At 34.8% G+C, this 17,167-nt stretch overlaps 1 protein-coding gene across 1 annotated transcript; it reads left to right on the forward strand.

Annotated features, from left to right (window-relative positions):
- The first annotated feature begins 13,994 nt into the window (after positions 1-13,994).
- On the forward strand, positions 13,995-16,719 carry LOC149248367 (histone-lysine N-methyltransferase ATX3-like). The gene is made up of 2 exons (XM_089449375.1): positions 13,995-15,633; positions 15,995-16,719. The coding sequence occupies exons 1-2, from the start codon at positions 13,995-13,997 to the stop codon at positions 16,717-16,719; spliced, it is 2,364 nt and encodes a 787-aa protein (XP_089305501.1).
- The last annotated feature ends 448 nt before the right edge of the window (positions 16,720-17,167 follow it).

Genomic DNA, 17,167 nt, shown 5'->3' on the forward strand with positions numbered 1-17,167 from the left:
CAATTGGAAGATCTCAATTGATAGACATATATTTTCGACATGAAAATGACTTTATACATGTTTGGTTTTTATATTTTTAGATGTTTATTTAGGGCACTACCCTGTATATACAAAATGAAATTTACTTCATCTATAATAATTTCATAAAATTAAAAGAGAGAATAAATTATGGCTATTTTAATTTAATTAGATTTCTTCGATTCAAGTATACTAAAATTTTTAAAACTTATAATAAGTGAAGTGCTCATCAAAATTTTATTTTTGCTTTAAGTTGTCCTAATCATTGTTATATGTATTCAGAGTAGATATGGTTTGGCTATTAATCTATATCATTTCATGTTATTTAAGATAGTTTTTTGTAGTTTACTTTTCCTCTTATGTTGTTGATGGTATTCCTATGTATAAACTTATATTTTATATTAAATGCAATGCTTCTCTCTTTAATAATGATATAAAAAAAAGAAGAATAATTTTTTAATGAAAAATATTTGATGTTTATTACATAAAAGACCAAAACCAACATTTACAATAATTATGTAATTTTAATCTTATAAGTGTGGAATTCATAACTATTCATATATATATTAGTTATTTAAAAGTATTATTAGTTAAACACCTAATAATATGTTTTTCAATGTATGAAATTGCCTTCATCTCAATTATATAATTAATTAATTAATTAATTTTGGAGTAATTAATGTATATATTTTTAGTTTGTTTTTATGGCATTTTATGTTGTTAATATCATTGATTTATATAGATTAATATAATATTTCTAACTTATATTTGCAATGGTTTTTTCTATCTATGCTAAAAAAGTTAAATTGAAAAAGGTGAAAAAAGGAAGAATGGAGGATTTTTTTCTTAAAGAGTCAATAAATAATTCTTTAATTTTAACATTATAAGTGAAATATGTTTCTTTAATTTTACAATATACACTTGAACTTATTTGATTACACTTGTATCATTCATTAAGCATTTAAAAATATAATTTTCATTTTTCTATCAAAAGAAGTTACTATTTTCTTTGTAATAAAAAAATGTGCATTATCGCAAGTCAAAATATATTTTTTACATTAGCTGGGTGCATTTCAAAGTTTTTCTTTCAAAATAAGTTATGGATTTCAATATATATTTTAAAAAATTTACTATTTCTTTAAATTTTAAAATAAATATGATTCTCATTCTATTCCAAAAAAATTTACCATCCATATACTATTTATATTACTACCTATATCCTTATTCAATACATGTTTTAAGATAAAAAAATAATTTTTATTCTACATTAAAGATTTTCTTTTTCTTTTTAATTGAGAAAAATAAATTGATTGTATATTGGGATACTCTTTTTATATCACAAATATTCATTTTTAACCTTTATTTCATGATATTTAATGTAACATAATATTTTCATGTAGCAATATATTTGAACATGTTTACAAGAGGACAAATAAAAATCGACCAAAAATTCAAATCCTTTTGGACAATATAGACTAAAACATTAGAGATTCCAATGGACCTTATTTAAAGATAATATAGAAATATCCTATAGTAATTGGGCTTATTTTTGTTTTCTAAGATTGGGAGGGCTACATCTTTAATATTTCCAATATATCACTCTCATATGGGTATGTGACTTCACATCAAGGAATGTCTTAGCGAAGCACCATATCACCATCTAGCCAAGACCCCATGGAATAATTAACCTTCATTTTAAAAATATGCAAAAATGATACTTTTATCTCTCAAAAATTAAATTTTCCTTAAACAACCCAACTTAAAATATTAGTTACTCAAAGCTCACAATATAATGTACATATAGACCTCCATTTTAAGATAATATAAACATATTGTAATATCCTTAGTTTATTGAAATGTGCTTTCCTTGTTCAAAATGAATGATGTTAGTAGGAATGGCTATAAAGCCATAAAATATATTGAAAAAATTATCTAAGTAAATAAATAATTTTATTAATAAATAAATAAATGGAATTGAACCACTCTGGAATGAAACACTTGAATATGAATACTTGTCAAAAAACAAAAGTCTCATTTAATAATAATTCTTTCATGATAAGTGTTATCACTCCAAAATTTCTTTTGAGTTGTTGAGAAAGAAATGATAGAGGTAACCACAAACCAAATTTGGAGGTTAGGATCTAGCCTTCCTAATTCTGAGAGAGGGATCTCTCTTTCTGATTTAACTTTGTTTAAGTTAATTGATTTTAGCCTAGTTATGTTTGTACTTGGGTTTTGATTTGGATTTGGTGGTGGGATCACTAACTTAGATGAATAGAGGGATGTTTTTTACCATTGGGCTATGGGGTCAAATTTCAAACAAAAGCGACTAGATCAAGTTCTAAAAACAGTGTCTACATGACAAGATAGCTAAGTTACTCTAGATCTTAAGGTTGGATGGTGATGTTGGTTTCAATTGGATCCAAAGAGAAATTAAGGGTTCCTTAGGCCAGATTGTGAAAGAAGTGAAAGAGGTCAACCGAGATGGGAGAGCAATTAAGGATTCTCAGATCTTGATATGAGAAGAAAACATAGAAATGATCAACTGTTCAAAACACAGTGTACTTAAACAAATTCTGAACCAGTGAATTCATTCACTTTAGATAGCATGTAAGTTTGTGAAATACATAAGAAGATAACAAATTTGACAAAGAAAATACTTCACTGTAATAACTCAACACATGAATCCTGTAATGCAATCTTTTTATTACTTAGTGGAGATTAACTTGAAAAATTGGTAGAATAATCCTCAAGTTTTTGATCAATAAAACTCTACAAATGTATAGCAATCCACACTCAATACTTTGAATTATGAAGTATTTATACAAAAATAGTTTAAAAAAATATCCCAAATTGTCTTGGGAATTAATCTAAAAGAAAGAAATATCTTCATGCAAGAAGATAGAGGCAGATGTTCAACTGTTACATGCTCTCCCTGTTTATTAGGTTGTGTTGTTTTTTATGCTTTGATATTTTTCTTTTTATTGTTGGTCTTCATGCTGGCTCTTCTTTGTACTTTGACCTTTCAAATGATACACTTTCAACTGATACTCTTTCAACTGATACTCTTTCAACTAATACTCTTTTACCTTGCTGATTTGTCATTTTCCTTTTACTGTGCACTTTCACCCTTACTGTGCATTTTTACATTTTGACTGTGTATCTTTACAGTAAGTCATTCAATTTATCCCATGTGTTTGCATTTGGTAATTGGATATTTACCATCTTCCTGTATATTTCATCTACCTTCGTGTACTTGGCAAAAGTGGGTTTATTTACCAAAAGGTGTTTTACCTCATGCTAGAGGTAAAAGAGGTTCTCAAATGTCTGATACAGGACCTTGCGAGTAGACATCCCATTCATGGAAGAAGTATTTAAGTGATCTCTAGCCACCTCTCTCATTCTCTTATTGTAATCATCATGTGGCATCAACTTATCATTTATCACCAAGGGATTTGACACACCTTTCTCCCTCAAAACATCAAACTTAACCATGAACCCGTCTATAGCGAGCTGCATGGTTTGGAATTTATCTTCAAGGTTCATCATCAAATTCCTCTTGTTGAGGACCTTTTTTACCTCTAGTATTGTGCCAGTCATGTTAGGTATCTCTAGTTCCTACAATTCGTTTTTGTTTTTGGAGTTAAGGAAGTGAATCATCCTAGTGGCTTCCTCTCGCATGTCTCCCAATTCTACTTTAATTCTATCTATGGCTTCGGTAGCCTCTTTCACTAAGTCACTTTGCTCAAAAATTACTTGGATGGATGGCCAAATATCGTTGAGAGAGTCAATGATATTGGCCCATAATTGTTCCTTAGCTTGGCCAAGTGGCTCCTTTAATGTTAACTCTTTCTCTAAGCTCTTTATCCTTTCATTCATTCTGGTTGCCTTCTGTACTTCTTCTTTGTGCATAATCTCGGCAAGTTTATTGTCATTCTCCACACTAGTTATCTTTTATTTAAGCTTATTTATTTATGTGGTATGAATGGACATGTCTTCCATTACCTTGACCAATTTACTAGGCTCATCACTTGGCTGAGTTGTTGCTGTTGTCGACCTTATTGCTAATGTAGACAATGTAGAAGATGCTTTTGGCTCCCAATGACCTCTTTTGTCTGTGGATGCTCTGAATGAGGAAGTTTCAGTTGTTTTTTGAGAGCGGTAATGTCCTTATTCTTTTTCTTTATTAACTTCTCAGCAGCCTTGATATCATTGGGATCATGTCCCACCTCAATTACCAAGTCTTATAGTGACTTGATCCTGTTATCCTTGGCTTGTGAGCAGGCCTTCTCCAGTTTGGACTGTATAGTGATATTATCTAATGAACTTTGCAGCTTATGTGCAGCCATGGCTTTAGCTATCAAGGTGGAATAAATCATATCACCTACCCACTTGTGGAACTTAATTTGGTCAATTGGATGAACATCCCTCACCAAAACCTCAAAGTCTGTTTTCCTGTAGTCAGCTGATGTTTTTGGTTGTTGGACTATAGGCTACATGAATGACATCTGCATTTTTCCTGTTTTGATTTGCACGTGTCTCCTTGAAGTATTGAGCATAGGTTTCATCCTTCAACTTTGCATTCCTCAATTTAATTTCTTTATATGTGTCTGTGGTATCCTTTTCTTTATCCACAAGCATGGTGAATGAAGAAACCTGAACACTGAGCTGTCTCTAAATAAGTTGATGTTAGATGTTGAGGGCTAGTGAGTGTCTCCTGAAGCTGCTGTGCCTTTGTTTCTTTCCACCATTGTATCAGTGTGAGTGATTTCCACTGAGTCAATGGTGTCTTCCTATTCAGTTACAGGATTAAGCTTGGGCCTCTTCCTGTAACTGATCACAAACTATTGATTTGTGGTTTCCATAGCTGAACTGTAACCTTCTTCCCCGTTTCTGTTTGGGTTCCTGTATTCATTTGCTAGAGTCTGTAAAATAGAAGGAATATTCATTGGTTCTCCTAGTTCTGGAACCTACAGGAAGGAACTTGTATCAATCTGTTTCTCTGCATCACTCAATGTATTCTCTATATCAACTACACTACTGTCCATGTTTATTAGAGTGCTTTCCAACCATTCTGATTGGTTGGAAAACCTCTCAATGTATGGTCTCGGATGATGGATGAAAGGTCCCAATTTGACATTTATCCTTAGCTTGTTTATGACCCCATGAGGATCATACTGCCACATAAAACTATTTTTTAAACTTCATTTGCTACAAAATCTTATCTGCTTCTCGTCTATCTTCTCTGGTATTACAAATGAAGGTGCCCAATTGATCTTTCATTTTGAATTGGGTTTTCTTCCTAGCTACTAGGAAGTTGACTTCATCAGAATTGATAATCTTCCTAAAGTATTCTAATGCAAATATCATCATGGGGAGGTATTTTGGCAACTTGTATGGGGCAAGTTAGCATCCATAAATTCTTATCTCTGTGTGGTTCTGGTACACATAACAATCTCCCACCTTACTGTTCTTTTCCAACTGTAACATCCTTTTAATCTCTTGACTGATTCTGGGCTGAGGGCTACTAGTTAGCATATTCATAATTGGATGGACAAATGAATCAATGAAGTCCTTGCAAGTAAATGTAGTGGATTACTTTTGGATCAAGGGTGTCGAGTAGATAATTGACCTTGGGTTTCTTTTAGTATCCAATTTCAGGATGCTGACAGGGAATTTATCTAACTCGTAGTACAAGAACATATGAAATAAAACTGAAGAATACTTGAAAACTCTTCTAGTTGTTAGTCTGGTGAATTTTTCACGCATCCCATCTGCTATGAATTGAGTATAATTGTAAATTACAGCAGGAGGCTTTCCTGGGCTAAAGATGGAAAGGAAAGCTAGGACAACCTAATCCACATGCTCATCTGTGGTATATCCTAAAATGCAAGAGAGCATGGTAATAATATGTCTGCCTCTCACAGAAAAAATGGTGCTAGCATAAGGGGGACTATCTGTGGGAGTATGACATTCCTCTATGATGAAAGTTTGGAAGATGTGGGTTATCCTAGGGGGGTCTAACTTGGTGTAGAGGTCAAGAAAGCCTTCAATAGAAAGGGGGGTATGATTTGGGCTTGGTTGGACTTGCAACATTTGATTAATGGATTCTGCAGTGATGGTGAATAAAAATTACTCGTGAGGGGTGACAATGGCTCTTTGGGTGGGAGTGTGGCAAGCATGACAAAAGTGGATGATTTCTGGGAATAAGTGCACTTTTGGAAACAAATACTTGGGAAAATTAGACTCCAAAGGTGAATTTCATCGTTTTGATTTAAAAATTTGTCCTTACCCCAGCAGTGGAGCTTTAGAAGGTAGGCAGGGGAAGTAGTATCCTTTACTTAGAAATCTTTGTATGATAATGCATGGTGGTTGATGTCCAGGTGAGTGGTTTGCAGAGGTATCATGTCCAGAGAGGTTTGGGAAGCCATAATTGGGTTTAGAGATATGAATTAGGCTTGTAGTGGTTCGAGCAGTCAGGTTTATAAGCACTAGTAGAGTGGGAGGGTAGTTACAGTTGCTAAACGAAGGGTTTGAGGTATACAAATAAGTTTCTCTTCAATTTAGGCAAGTTTTTTTAATGAATTTCAATTAATTAACCATTCAATTAAACAATGCATTTTAAAATTGAAGGGTCATTCTGGTTTTTCCTAAGAATACCTGGAAATCGATGGTTTGACGTGCAGACTGGGTTCAGTGGAGAATGAAGAAGGTACTCTAGCTTCAGCTATGAACTCGTTGCTTCAATTGGGTATCTGAAGCTTCTTCCAGTAGTAGAGGGTGGTGAAATTAGTTGCACACGTTCAGGGTATCACAAATGGCTTAGTAGCAATTTACAGTGAAAATGCAAGAAAAGAGAAAATTGGGGTTTTTTCAGCTTTTTCATGGGAAATGGTCACATTTTGGCATAGAAATTATAAATGAACAGTGGGCAGTTTTCGGCTTGGGTAGGGAGGTGGTTTTCTCGATCATCACACTACTCTTGGAGGGCGGGTGGTATTTTTTGCGAGCACATGATCTAGCCTGATGCCGCCACGTAGCAGAACAATGCCGAGGCAAAAACATGAATCTCGCGTGCTCTCGGGCTATTATCAATTAGACGATGAACCCACATGATATGGATGTACACCATTGGATCTAGGGGTAGGATATTGGAGGGCTATCACGCAGCTGAGTTGCACGGATGGAATCAGGAAAGTGATTTGTGGGGCCCAGGGTTTAATTAACATAAATGTAATTAATTAGCACATAATGAGGTTTTTTAATATAAGTAGCGGGTTAATAACATGGCGACGGGGGTTTTTTAACTGCACCAAGGGTTGGTGGGTTAAAAAAGGTTTGTCGAGGAAATATGAAATGGGAGATGTTAATTACATAATGCAGGGGGATAAAAAACATAGGATAAAGGGTTTTTGTTGGTTTTTGAGGGGAAAGAATGGAAATTAACAAAGGGGGAAAATGATATTTGTAATGGGGAATGGGTTTCACACTAGGGAAAGGGGTTTTGGGACGGGGGAATGATTTTTGAGGGGTAATTTCTAGGGAATGTGTGAAAGCAAGGGGTAAAGGTCAAAATGAGGGAAAAAAAAGAAATTTATAAGTAATAAAGGGATAATGTAAAATTAACAAATAAGTATGTGGGGATATAGTGAAATGAGGGGAAATTAGTTAAACAAGCTTGGTGGATATATTTTGCTTTCTTATAAATCCTCCTGCACATGAAACATAGGATTAAGCATGATAAATGTTCTTTTGACTCAATAATCTTGTGCATTTGCAACCTTTCTTCTACTTGCCCTTCATTTATCCTAACATTTTCTCTTCATTTATTGCATGCATTTGAGCTTGCAAACTCTTTGTTTCCTTTTCTTTTGACAAGAAAACTATCTAATTCTAACCTTATAACTTCCAATGGCTTAGATTAGATTGATGAGCTCATTTTTATTCTCTACCTAACCACTGATCTGTCAAGGTTAAACAGTTGGGCTAGATTTTATTCTCTATCTATCAACATGAAATTTAAAGCATGAATGAGTCAAGATTAAACTATTTGACCATCATTGATTGTGGCATTTCTGACAAGCTGCACACAACCTTATTTTTTATAGTAAAGTAAAAAGTAGTGGCATTTGAATTTGCACACTTTCATGATCTGTTTTATTTCTTTTTTGGATTCATTATTTCCACTTTTTTTTTCACTTTTTTCCTTTCTTTTTGTCCTTTGATTGTTCCTTTAGGACATACCCTCTTTACATTCTTTAATTTTTAATATGGAAGACATTTTGCTGAAAGAAAAAGTATGTAGAATATTACAAGACTAACCATATCTAGTTCAAAGTTATGAATCCTATTATTATAAGACCCTAACAACAAGAACTATATATAACATTCTAGATAAGCTTTAATGGGTAGGAGAGAAAAATCCATTAAATCCCTCAATGGATAGGAGAAAAAAATCCATTAAATCCCTCACCTTAGGAAATATGCTAAACTTGGATAATCATAAAGCAAGGGGGTAGACTTTTATGCAAAAGCTTAGGCTAATGGTTAAAAAGGACCACAAAAGCCACACATGGCTCAAGGAAATTGATCATGAAATAAAGGTATTAAATACCTATGGAGGGGATAACTAGAGGTGATTTTGATCCACTAAAGAACATCTAAGCTAGGGGGTGAACTAGAAATCATTTGGAGGTTGGGTGGAAAAGGGTGCAGATTTCCCAAGTCACATTCTGCAAATTAATTGCACAGTTCTATTATGTGAGTTTCTAGTGAAAATAATTATGTACATAAGGTATGAATTCAATGATTATGGCTTAAATTATTTTATGTGTTAGTGTGTATGTACATATGATACCATAAGAATTACTTTTTATTATACTAATTTATCGGTGAAAGAATATGTGGTTATTATAGAAAAATTACAATGAAAAGTAGCACTAAATGGTGTAATATAGAATAATAGATTTACTGTTCATTATACTACAACATGTCTTACATGAGTATATGCATACTTTAGGGATGATTTTTCCTTATAGAAACACGAATGTAAGATCGTGTAAAGTGTTCAACCATTACCCTCCGCTCAAACTAACTTGAAATGTTGGACTGTGTAAATGACACAATTACCCTTCCCTCAAACTATGGATCTATGTGTCCCTCTGTCTAGGCTATAGCCATTAAATTTGCATTCACTCTTCAAGTGCTAACAAAGTTTTTCTTTAGCTAGCCGTATCTCTCATGATGGTAGTACAATATTATATTTACATACTTGGTGGTGTAGAGAAAGGGTTTTTATAGACCAAGCCCCCTTAAGGGAACACTGCACTTAGTCTCCTATAAATAGAAAAAATAAATAAATACTAAGATTTATATACAAAATTGTTACCTTCATTTATACATTAAAAAAAATGGGTAGTGTACCATCATTTGATCTTCCATATTCAAGGTTTCTTCATCAAGTCTAACTTGTGCTTCCAAACACATTAACATGATATATTACTCAATTTTGAAGCATGATCTATCTTTGTTGTAGGGTGCATAGTGGTTATGGCTAGAATTATCACTTGGATTCCACCTTTATCACAAACCAGTAAATGACATGATAAGTGTAACGTACACATGTTTTAAGCAAATAAGTGTGAAATACATAATGTGTTTTCATGGTAGGTGGTAAGGCTAGTCTATAAACCACTCCCCCCAATCCTTCTAAAATATAGAATGGTCCCAAAAACCTAGGTTCTAACTTAGCATAAGAGCCCACTTTTAGTGAGCTCTTCCTTTATGTGATGTGGAGATATACATGCTCTCCCACTTGGAATTTTTTGTGCATTCTCTCATGATCTACATAAGTCTTTTGAGTATCTTGGAAATCCTTCGATTTCTCCTTGATATTGTGCACTTTTTTCTCCATTTCCTTCATTATGTTAGGTCCAAGAACCAATATTTTTATTGGGTCATCCCTGCTCATAGGAATGTTACATTTTTAGCCATACAATGCCCTAGAAGGACTTAGATTTAGTGACTCGTCATAGTCATTTTTGTATGCAAACTCAACTAATGGTAGGAATTCTTCCCACCACTTCGGATGATGCATGGAATACATCCTCAACATGTCCTCTAAAATTCAATTTATGAGTCTTTTTTAACCATTTGTCTAAGGATGATATGTTGCGCTGAAAGTTGGATGAGTCCCAAATCCATCAAACAATGCCTTCCAAAAATTTGATGTGAACTTGGCATCCCGATATGAAATGATATTCTTGGGTATATCATGTAATATAAATATTTATTTCATGAAAATATGAGTTGTGTCGAAGGACTTGTGGGTGGACTTGACAACTATAAAGTGGGTTGTGTTTCTCAATTTGTTCATTACCAACATAATGGCAGATGTTGTTTGAACGTCTTTGGCAATCTTGTAATGAAGTTCATAAATATGACTTCCCATTTCGATTCATGGATTGGGGTTGGTTGCAAAAATCCTTTTGGGTGTTGATATTCTACTTTGACTTGCTAGCATTCTACGCACTTGACAATGTGCTAAACATTTTCCTTCATTCATAGTTCACATGTTAAGATCATAAGGTTTTGGGCTGATGTGGTTCTATGTGTTGTGTATATAAATAATAGGTGTCCAACTCTTGCTATTAGAAACAAGACTCCCTATGAAATTTGGTATGGCCACATTCCTTCGTTGAGGCATCTCAGGGTTTTTGGTTCCTCATATTATGCCTTCATACCTAAGGAATAGATAAAAAACTCAGTGCAAGGAGTCACAGATGTATCTTCTTTGGGTACTCATACCTCAAAAGCATACCATCTCTATGATGAAGTGAAAAAGAAGTTTATAATATCTAGAGATGTGATCTTTCTTGAGTCTTTCAAGATTGACAATGTTGTCGAGTGGTAGCTTAATTGTTTGGATATATTCGAACATGCAAAGTATTTTCAAGAGTTTGATAGTGAGATTCCATATCTCCTTCTCTTAGCTGTATAATTTCTATGAAGAGCCTCAAAGAAATCAGGTTGAAGGAAATTCCTTCACCTGCTTTGTCAGGAAATAGCTAAGAGACTATTGGGAGCAGGTAGCCAAATCTGACAAGCGGAGAGGGTACATGCAAGATACAAAGCAAGGATTAATGCAAAGGAGTAATGCAGAGGAGTGTACTGACTACATACATATCATCAAACATCTTTCATCCCACTTAGGATGCCTTACATTGTGCCTGGTTAGTCATAAGATCATGTTGGTCACAACTCAGTAGCTTAAATAAACAAGTGGTAATACTCTTCATCTTCTAAGCTATGTAATAAACAAGTGAAAGGGAGCAAGACACGTAGATCAAACACATGGAATGACTTTCAGTTCTTGCAACCATGAATGTCATTGAAGACGGAATGATACGATAATGATAAGCAAACTTTTAAGCTACATTAAGAGGTGTATTTCAAAAGACGTGCTTTGTTTTGCATACCTAGCCTCCAAAGGGTTATGCATCAGATGGAGTCTTCATGCGGTCCTAATATTCTATCATACCTTGGGTTTCTTGGTCTGCTTATTTTTCTCCTCAGCTCCTTGAGAGTCATCTATCATGTCATCTTTCTTCGTGGCCCGTGAGAGACATAATTGTGTAGTTTCAATGGGCAGTGACTGTTGTGGGATGAGGCCTTGGGAGGACACATTTACACAGTTTTAGGATGTAAGGCACTACTTGGGACAAGGCCCTGGGAGGACACATCTATGCAATTTCAGGATGCAAGGCAGACTCGGTAGTCAAGGGACAAAACTACATAGTTTTTGGAGACAGTGGGTTCCGGCTGAGGGAAGGACACTGAAGGAAACCACTGCGCATTTTTGAATGGTAAGGGAGGTTGGGATTTCTGCGCATTGCACTGTTCGAACAAGCAACAGAAAAGCTTGAGGGTTACATATGTGAAGTATGTAGTTCAGGAAAGTTGGATGAGGCTAGGTTGCTAAGGAAACTCCGAAGTTTAACTAAGTGTGGGATGAGTGGAACTTATGTGAACAGTGATAAAACTTCACTACAATCACACACTTGAAAACTTATCGATACAACATAGACCATCTAGAACATATAACACATACTTCACTTAATGCAACAACCTTTGTGGCACCTTACGGCAATTGAAGCTTCGATTATAGACTTTGGGAGGATAAAGGCGACACTTGTGTAAGAGTGTGAGAAATGAGTGTTAAACATGTATCATTCTCATAAATATTTCCCCTTGAAGAAAACCAAACCTCCCTTTGCATGACAACCGATTACCCCCATGCCCAAAGATGACACATTCTATGTAAAGATAAAACCATAAAATAGGTTTGATCTAAAGTGGTCATTGTATTAAATATAAAGTTTTGTCTTAAAATATTTTTGTCTCAAAATGCTTTTGTCTTAAATATAAAGTTTTGTCTTAAACTAATTTTGTCTTAAATTGTTTTTGTCTTAAAATAATTTTGTCTTAAATTGTTTTTGTCTTAAAATAATTTTGTCTTAAACTATTTTTGTCTTTAAATTTTTGTCTCAAACTACTTTTGTCTTAAATATAAAGTTTTGTCTCAAAATATTTTGGTCTTAAATTATTTTTGTCTTAAATATAAAGTTTTGTCTTAAAATATTTTTGTCTCAAACTACTTTTGTCTTAAAATATTTTTGTCTTAAACTATTTTTTTCTTAAACATAACGTTTTGTCTTAAAATATTTTTTTCTCAACCTATTTTTGTCTTAAACCTTATACTTGACACAAATCAATTGATATTAATTTTTAATGTAAAATAAAAAATGAGTTTTTGAGACAAAAGACTTTTTTTGAGACAAAAGATTTATTTTGTCTCAAAAAAATGTCTCAAAAGTGCCCTTAGTGTAGTAGTGTCACTTGAAATACATCTTTCAAAAGAACAATTTTTATATAGTTAATTAAATCTAATTAATTCCAGTATTAGTTTAACTAGATTGTTTTTTTGCCTTGAAAATCATGGAAATTTAGACAATATTTTGATAAAATTTGGTGATAAAATTCTGCAGGGATTTTTGTAAATCCTTCCACAATTTGGGTGCCCTACATGTTTTTGATGGTGGTGAGTGGGTTTCCACTATAAAAAACATGATTTAAACACTACTATTACAAGGTGTCTTGAATTTTTTTACCAGCACTTTTGGTGGTGAGGGCAATTCTTCATCCAATTCCAAAGATTTTAGTGTTTGGGTTATCATTTCCATCTTGTTGGGAGTGCAAAATGTACTTTATTTCTAATTTGAGAACTATTAAAAGAAGTGTTTCATGATTGAATTTTTGTATTTTTTGGAATTAAGTGATAAAAAAAAGTATTGAAATTAGTAATTTAAAAATAAAAATTGAAATAAAAATATGAAAATAGATTTCGAATTTTCAAGAATTTACAAAGCATTTAAAATTTTGGAAAAAACCCTAGAGCATCTAAAATTCAAAAACTTGAGAACTATCACTTAGATTTCCATAAATTTCCAATGAATCATGGCCGGTTTAGACTGCTTTAAGAAAAAGTAAAAAATAACTACTTGTTTTGAGATTTTGGTTTTGCCGCCACATACCAAGCTTGCGAATTTGAATTTACCGCCACATACCATGCTTTTGGTTATTTTGTTTATTTTTTTCTCCGAATCCTTTCCTCTATTTAAATAAGATTTTAAAAATTCCGTAGCTGTTTGTTTTGCCCTATTTTCTCAGTCACTATTATTAAAACTCGGTCAGATCGGATAATGATCCATTAGCTCAGCGAGATTTTAAAGCTTCGTGAGATTGGACAATCTTGTATGCATATCTCTCTCACTGTGCAACCTGAACAATCCACTGGAATAAGGGTTTGCAATACAATGATTCCAATCCACTGGAATTAGGGTTTGGAATACAATCATTCCATAGTTGGAGGAAAAGTACAGGATAGGGTTTCAGCCTGGTATCATTAGATTCTTAGCATGGAGAATTCTAGGAAGAGGAACAGAGATGTGATAAGCGAGGGCGGGGATGATGAAGCATTCGGGCATAGATTACAGCGCCATAACGATTGCGAAGTGACCGCACAGAAAAGAAATGCGGGGTTTCCGTCCCCTTACCAGAGCTTCATAGTTGAAGCCAGGAGATACAAGATTAACCAAACTAACCCTTGGAAAGGTATGAGCAGTGAAGAGACCATAAAATTTAAGGACCCAGGTGCTACTGTAGAGGTTGCAGGAAGGATTCATGGTAACGAGCCCAATAATAAGCAGCAGGTTTCAGAGAATTTGATGGCGTCTAGGTGTTCGGAGTACCTGCGTCTCGAACAGTTTACTGTAGGTGATGTTGTTTGGGCAAGGACCGACAGGAGAGATAGCAGGATTGTTTGGCCTGCTAAAGTTATCGACCCAGTAAAGGATGCCCCAGAATCTGTGCAGAGCGTTTGGGTTCCTGGCAGACTTTGTGTTAAGTCTTTTAGGAGGAAAAGGAGCTCGGACTATGAATATGCATGGGTCAAAGATGAAACGATGTTACCTTTTTTGGAAGCAGAGAGGGAATTAGCAGCTGAGGGTGAGAAACTTTTCGAAAAGGGTCATAAGGCCGCTCTGGATGAGTTTTTGGAGGCAGTGGACGAAGCCATTGAAGCACAATTTTCTTCCGAATGCAGCTTTCTGCTAGATCGTGAGAGAAATAAAGGAGGAGAAACAACATGCAACAGCTGTGGCCAGAAATTTCCAGCTTCAAAATTAATACTGTCCGTCAAGGTTAAACAGCTGGCTAATTCATCTAGGAACAACATGTTGATCTGTCCACGCTGCTGTAAGTTGTATGAGTTCAATCAGTACTGTGGCATTTGCAAGGAGGTGTGTAAGGGTTCCACATTGAAAAGAAGTTGGGTTCAATGTGGAGTGTGCAAGATCCGGGTTCACGGGGATTGTGATGCTATAAACACTGATCAACCAGAATACCTTGTTGAATATTCATGTCCTCAATGCAGGCTGAAGCAACCGGCCTTGGTAACCACTATGAAGTGTAAAGTAAACGAGCCTTTCACTGTTCCAGAGCGCATAACAGTTGTTTGTAATGGCAAGGAAGCCGAGTATGTGACTAGCAGCCACTTAATCCTCTGCAAATGCAGTGAATGTGAAAAAGGTATGTCAATGAACGTGGGGCAATGGGATAAGCACGTAGGATCTAAGATGAACAAATGGAAACAAAGTGTTAAAGTCAAGGGTTCTACTCTTTTTCTCATTGATTGGCTCAACAGTGCCTCCGAAGCTGGGGCTCGTGGCCTTGGATTCTTTACCAGTGAAGGGAAAACACCTATCGAAACCAGAGAGAGAGAATTGATAGGATGGCTTCTGGAACCATATAAGCTAATTTATGAAACCTGGACAGCAGAAAGGTGTGCAATATGCCTTCGATTCGAGGATTGGCCACATGACAAAGTTATCATCTGGAATGGATGCAATATTGGAGTTCATCAAAGTTGTTATGGTGCAACTGAATCAGTGGACAATTGGGTTTGCAGAGCTTGCCAGAGAGCAGAGATAGGGATTAGGCCACAATACTGCTGTCTTTCTCCTGTAATGGGTGGAGCCCTGAAACCTACCACAACAGGTGAATTTTGGGTCCATGTTACTTGTGCTTGGTTGACCGATGAAGTAAAATTCGTGAACGAGGAAACTAGGGAGCCTGTACATAACATATTGAAAATTAATCCAGCCTCTTTTAGGAAGTCGTGTAATTTGTGAGAATACCCATGGATCCTGCATCAAATGTCTGGAATGTGATACATTTTACCACTCTATTTGTGCACTACGAAAAGGGTATCACATGGAGTCATTATCTTGGAAAGTTAGAGGCAAAAAATTATGTAGATGCATTTCATATTGTGCCTCTCATAAAGTTCCAAATCCAAATGTGGGTCTGATATTAACTGATCAGGACTGTATATTTACACCAAATCAAAATGAAACAGCTGCAGTGACACATTTAAAGGATTCAATAGATGAGAGTTCAACTTCAGAGGGTGATAATAACTTTAAGGAAGTTGAACTCTCGGAAATGGAGGAACAATCTGCATCCAAGTGTTGTGTTTATAATACTTTGAAAATGAAATCAGGCATAAGTGCAATTCTTCAGAAACCCGTGGGATACTCCCACCATAAGAGAGAAGTCATAGACAGATTGAATAAAAAACAGGAGGCAGGTCCACCACAACATTCTTCAAACAGAGAACGCCTTTTAGAGAGCCAGAAAAATGAAAAGAAACTATTTTTCTTTGGGAAATCTGGACTACATGGATTTGGTCTATTTTCTATGGAGCACATTCGAGGAGGGGATATGCTCCTAGAATATCGGGGTGAAATAATAAGTCATAGTGTTGCCAATGTGAGAGAAAAGATATACCAATCACAGGGTAAGCATTCGACCTACTTCTTCGCAATCAACAAAGAAACAGTGATTGATGGCACAATGAGCGGGAATTTAGCGCGTCTTATCAATCATTCCTGCGCACCAAATTGCTTTTCAAGGATATTGGCAGTAGATGGTGTTGAAACTCGAATTGCACTCTTTGCAAAGAGAGACATTGAAGCTCGCGAAGAAATAACATATGATTATAGATTATCTAAGGATGGAATCAAAGAACGATGCATTTGTGGAGCTGCTACATGTCGTAAAGTTATGAACGAATTTTCATGAATTCTTTTTACAGGTATTTCTTTTTTCTTTGCGAATATATTTGTTTTTCATATTATGTGAATTTTGAGAGAATTGCATTGATTAATATGTTGCTTGAGTAGTAGAGATGATTGTACGACTAATATGTGGATTGAGTAGTAGCTATTTAGAAATATTTAAACGGTCAAAGTCATCAAAATTTTACTCACCCTAAACTACACCAAAAATAGTCTACTTATTATAAACCTTCTGTTTTTCATAAAATTATAGAAATTATCTAAAATTTTCTATCAGAGCAATTAAATTATGATCCAGTGACAGTGAGCTGGTATACACCCACGTTAACCACTTCATGTATGGATTGCAGGTGATTGCAGGACTTTTTAAGGCGCTGCATATTTATTTAAAGGTGAAGACGACGGTTTTTCATAGAACTAGAAAAATTATCTAAAGTTTTCTACCAGAGCAA

The sequence above is a fragment of the Pinus tabuliformis genome, chromosome 7, assembly GCF_031772625.1.
Source record: "Pinus tabuliformis cultivar Carrire ecotype Pingquan chromosome 7, CPIR1, whole genome shotgun sequence".
Lineage (NCBI taxonomy): Eukaryota > Viridiplantae > Streptophyta > Pinopsida > Pinales > Pinaceae > Pinus > Pinus tabuliformis.

Bases quoted from the DNA above. Each gene is read 5' to 3' on its own strand.
- LOC149248367 (XM_089449375.1), top strand. From the start codon at position 13,995: ATGGAGAATTCTAGGAAGAGGAACAGAGATGTGATAAGCGAGGGCGGG. The intron at 15,634-15,994 runs GTGAATTTTGGG...AAAATGAAACAG, and splicing joins CCTGAAACCTACCACAACAG to CTGCAGTGACACATTTAAAG.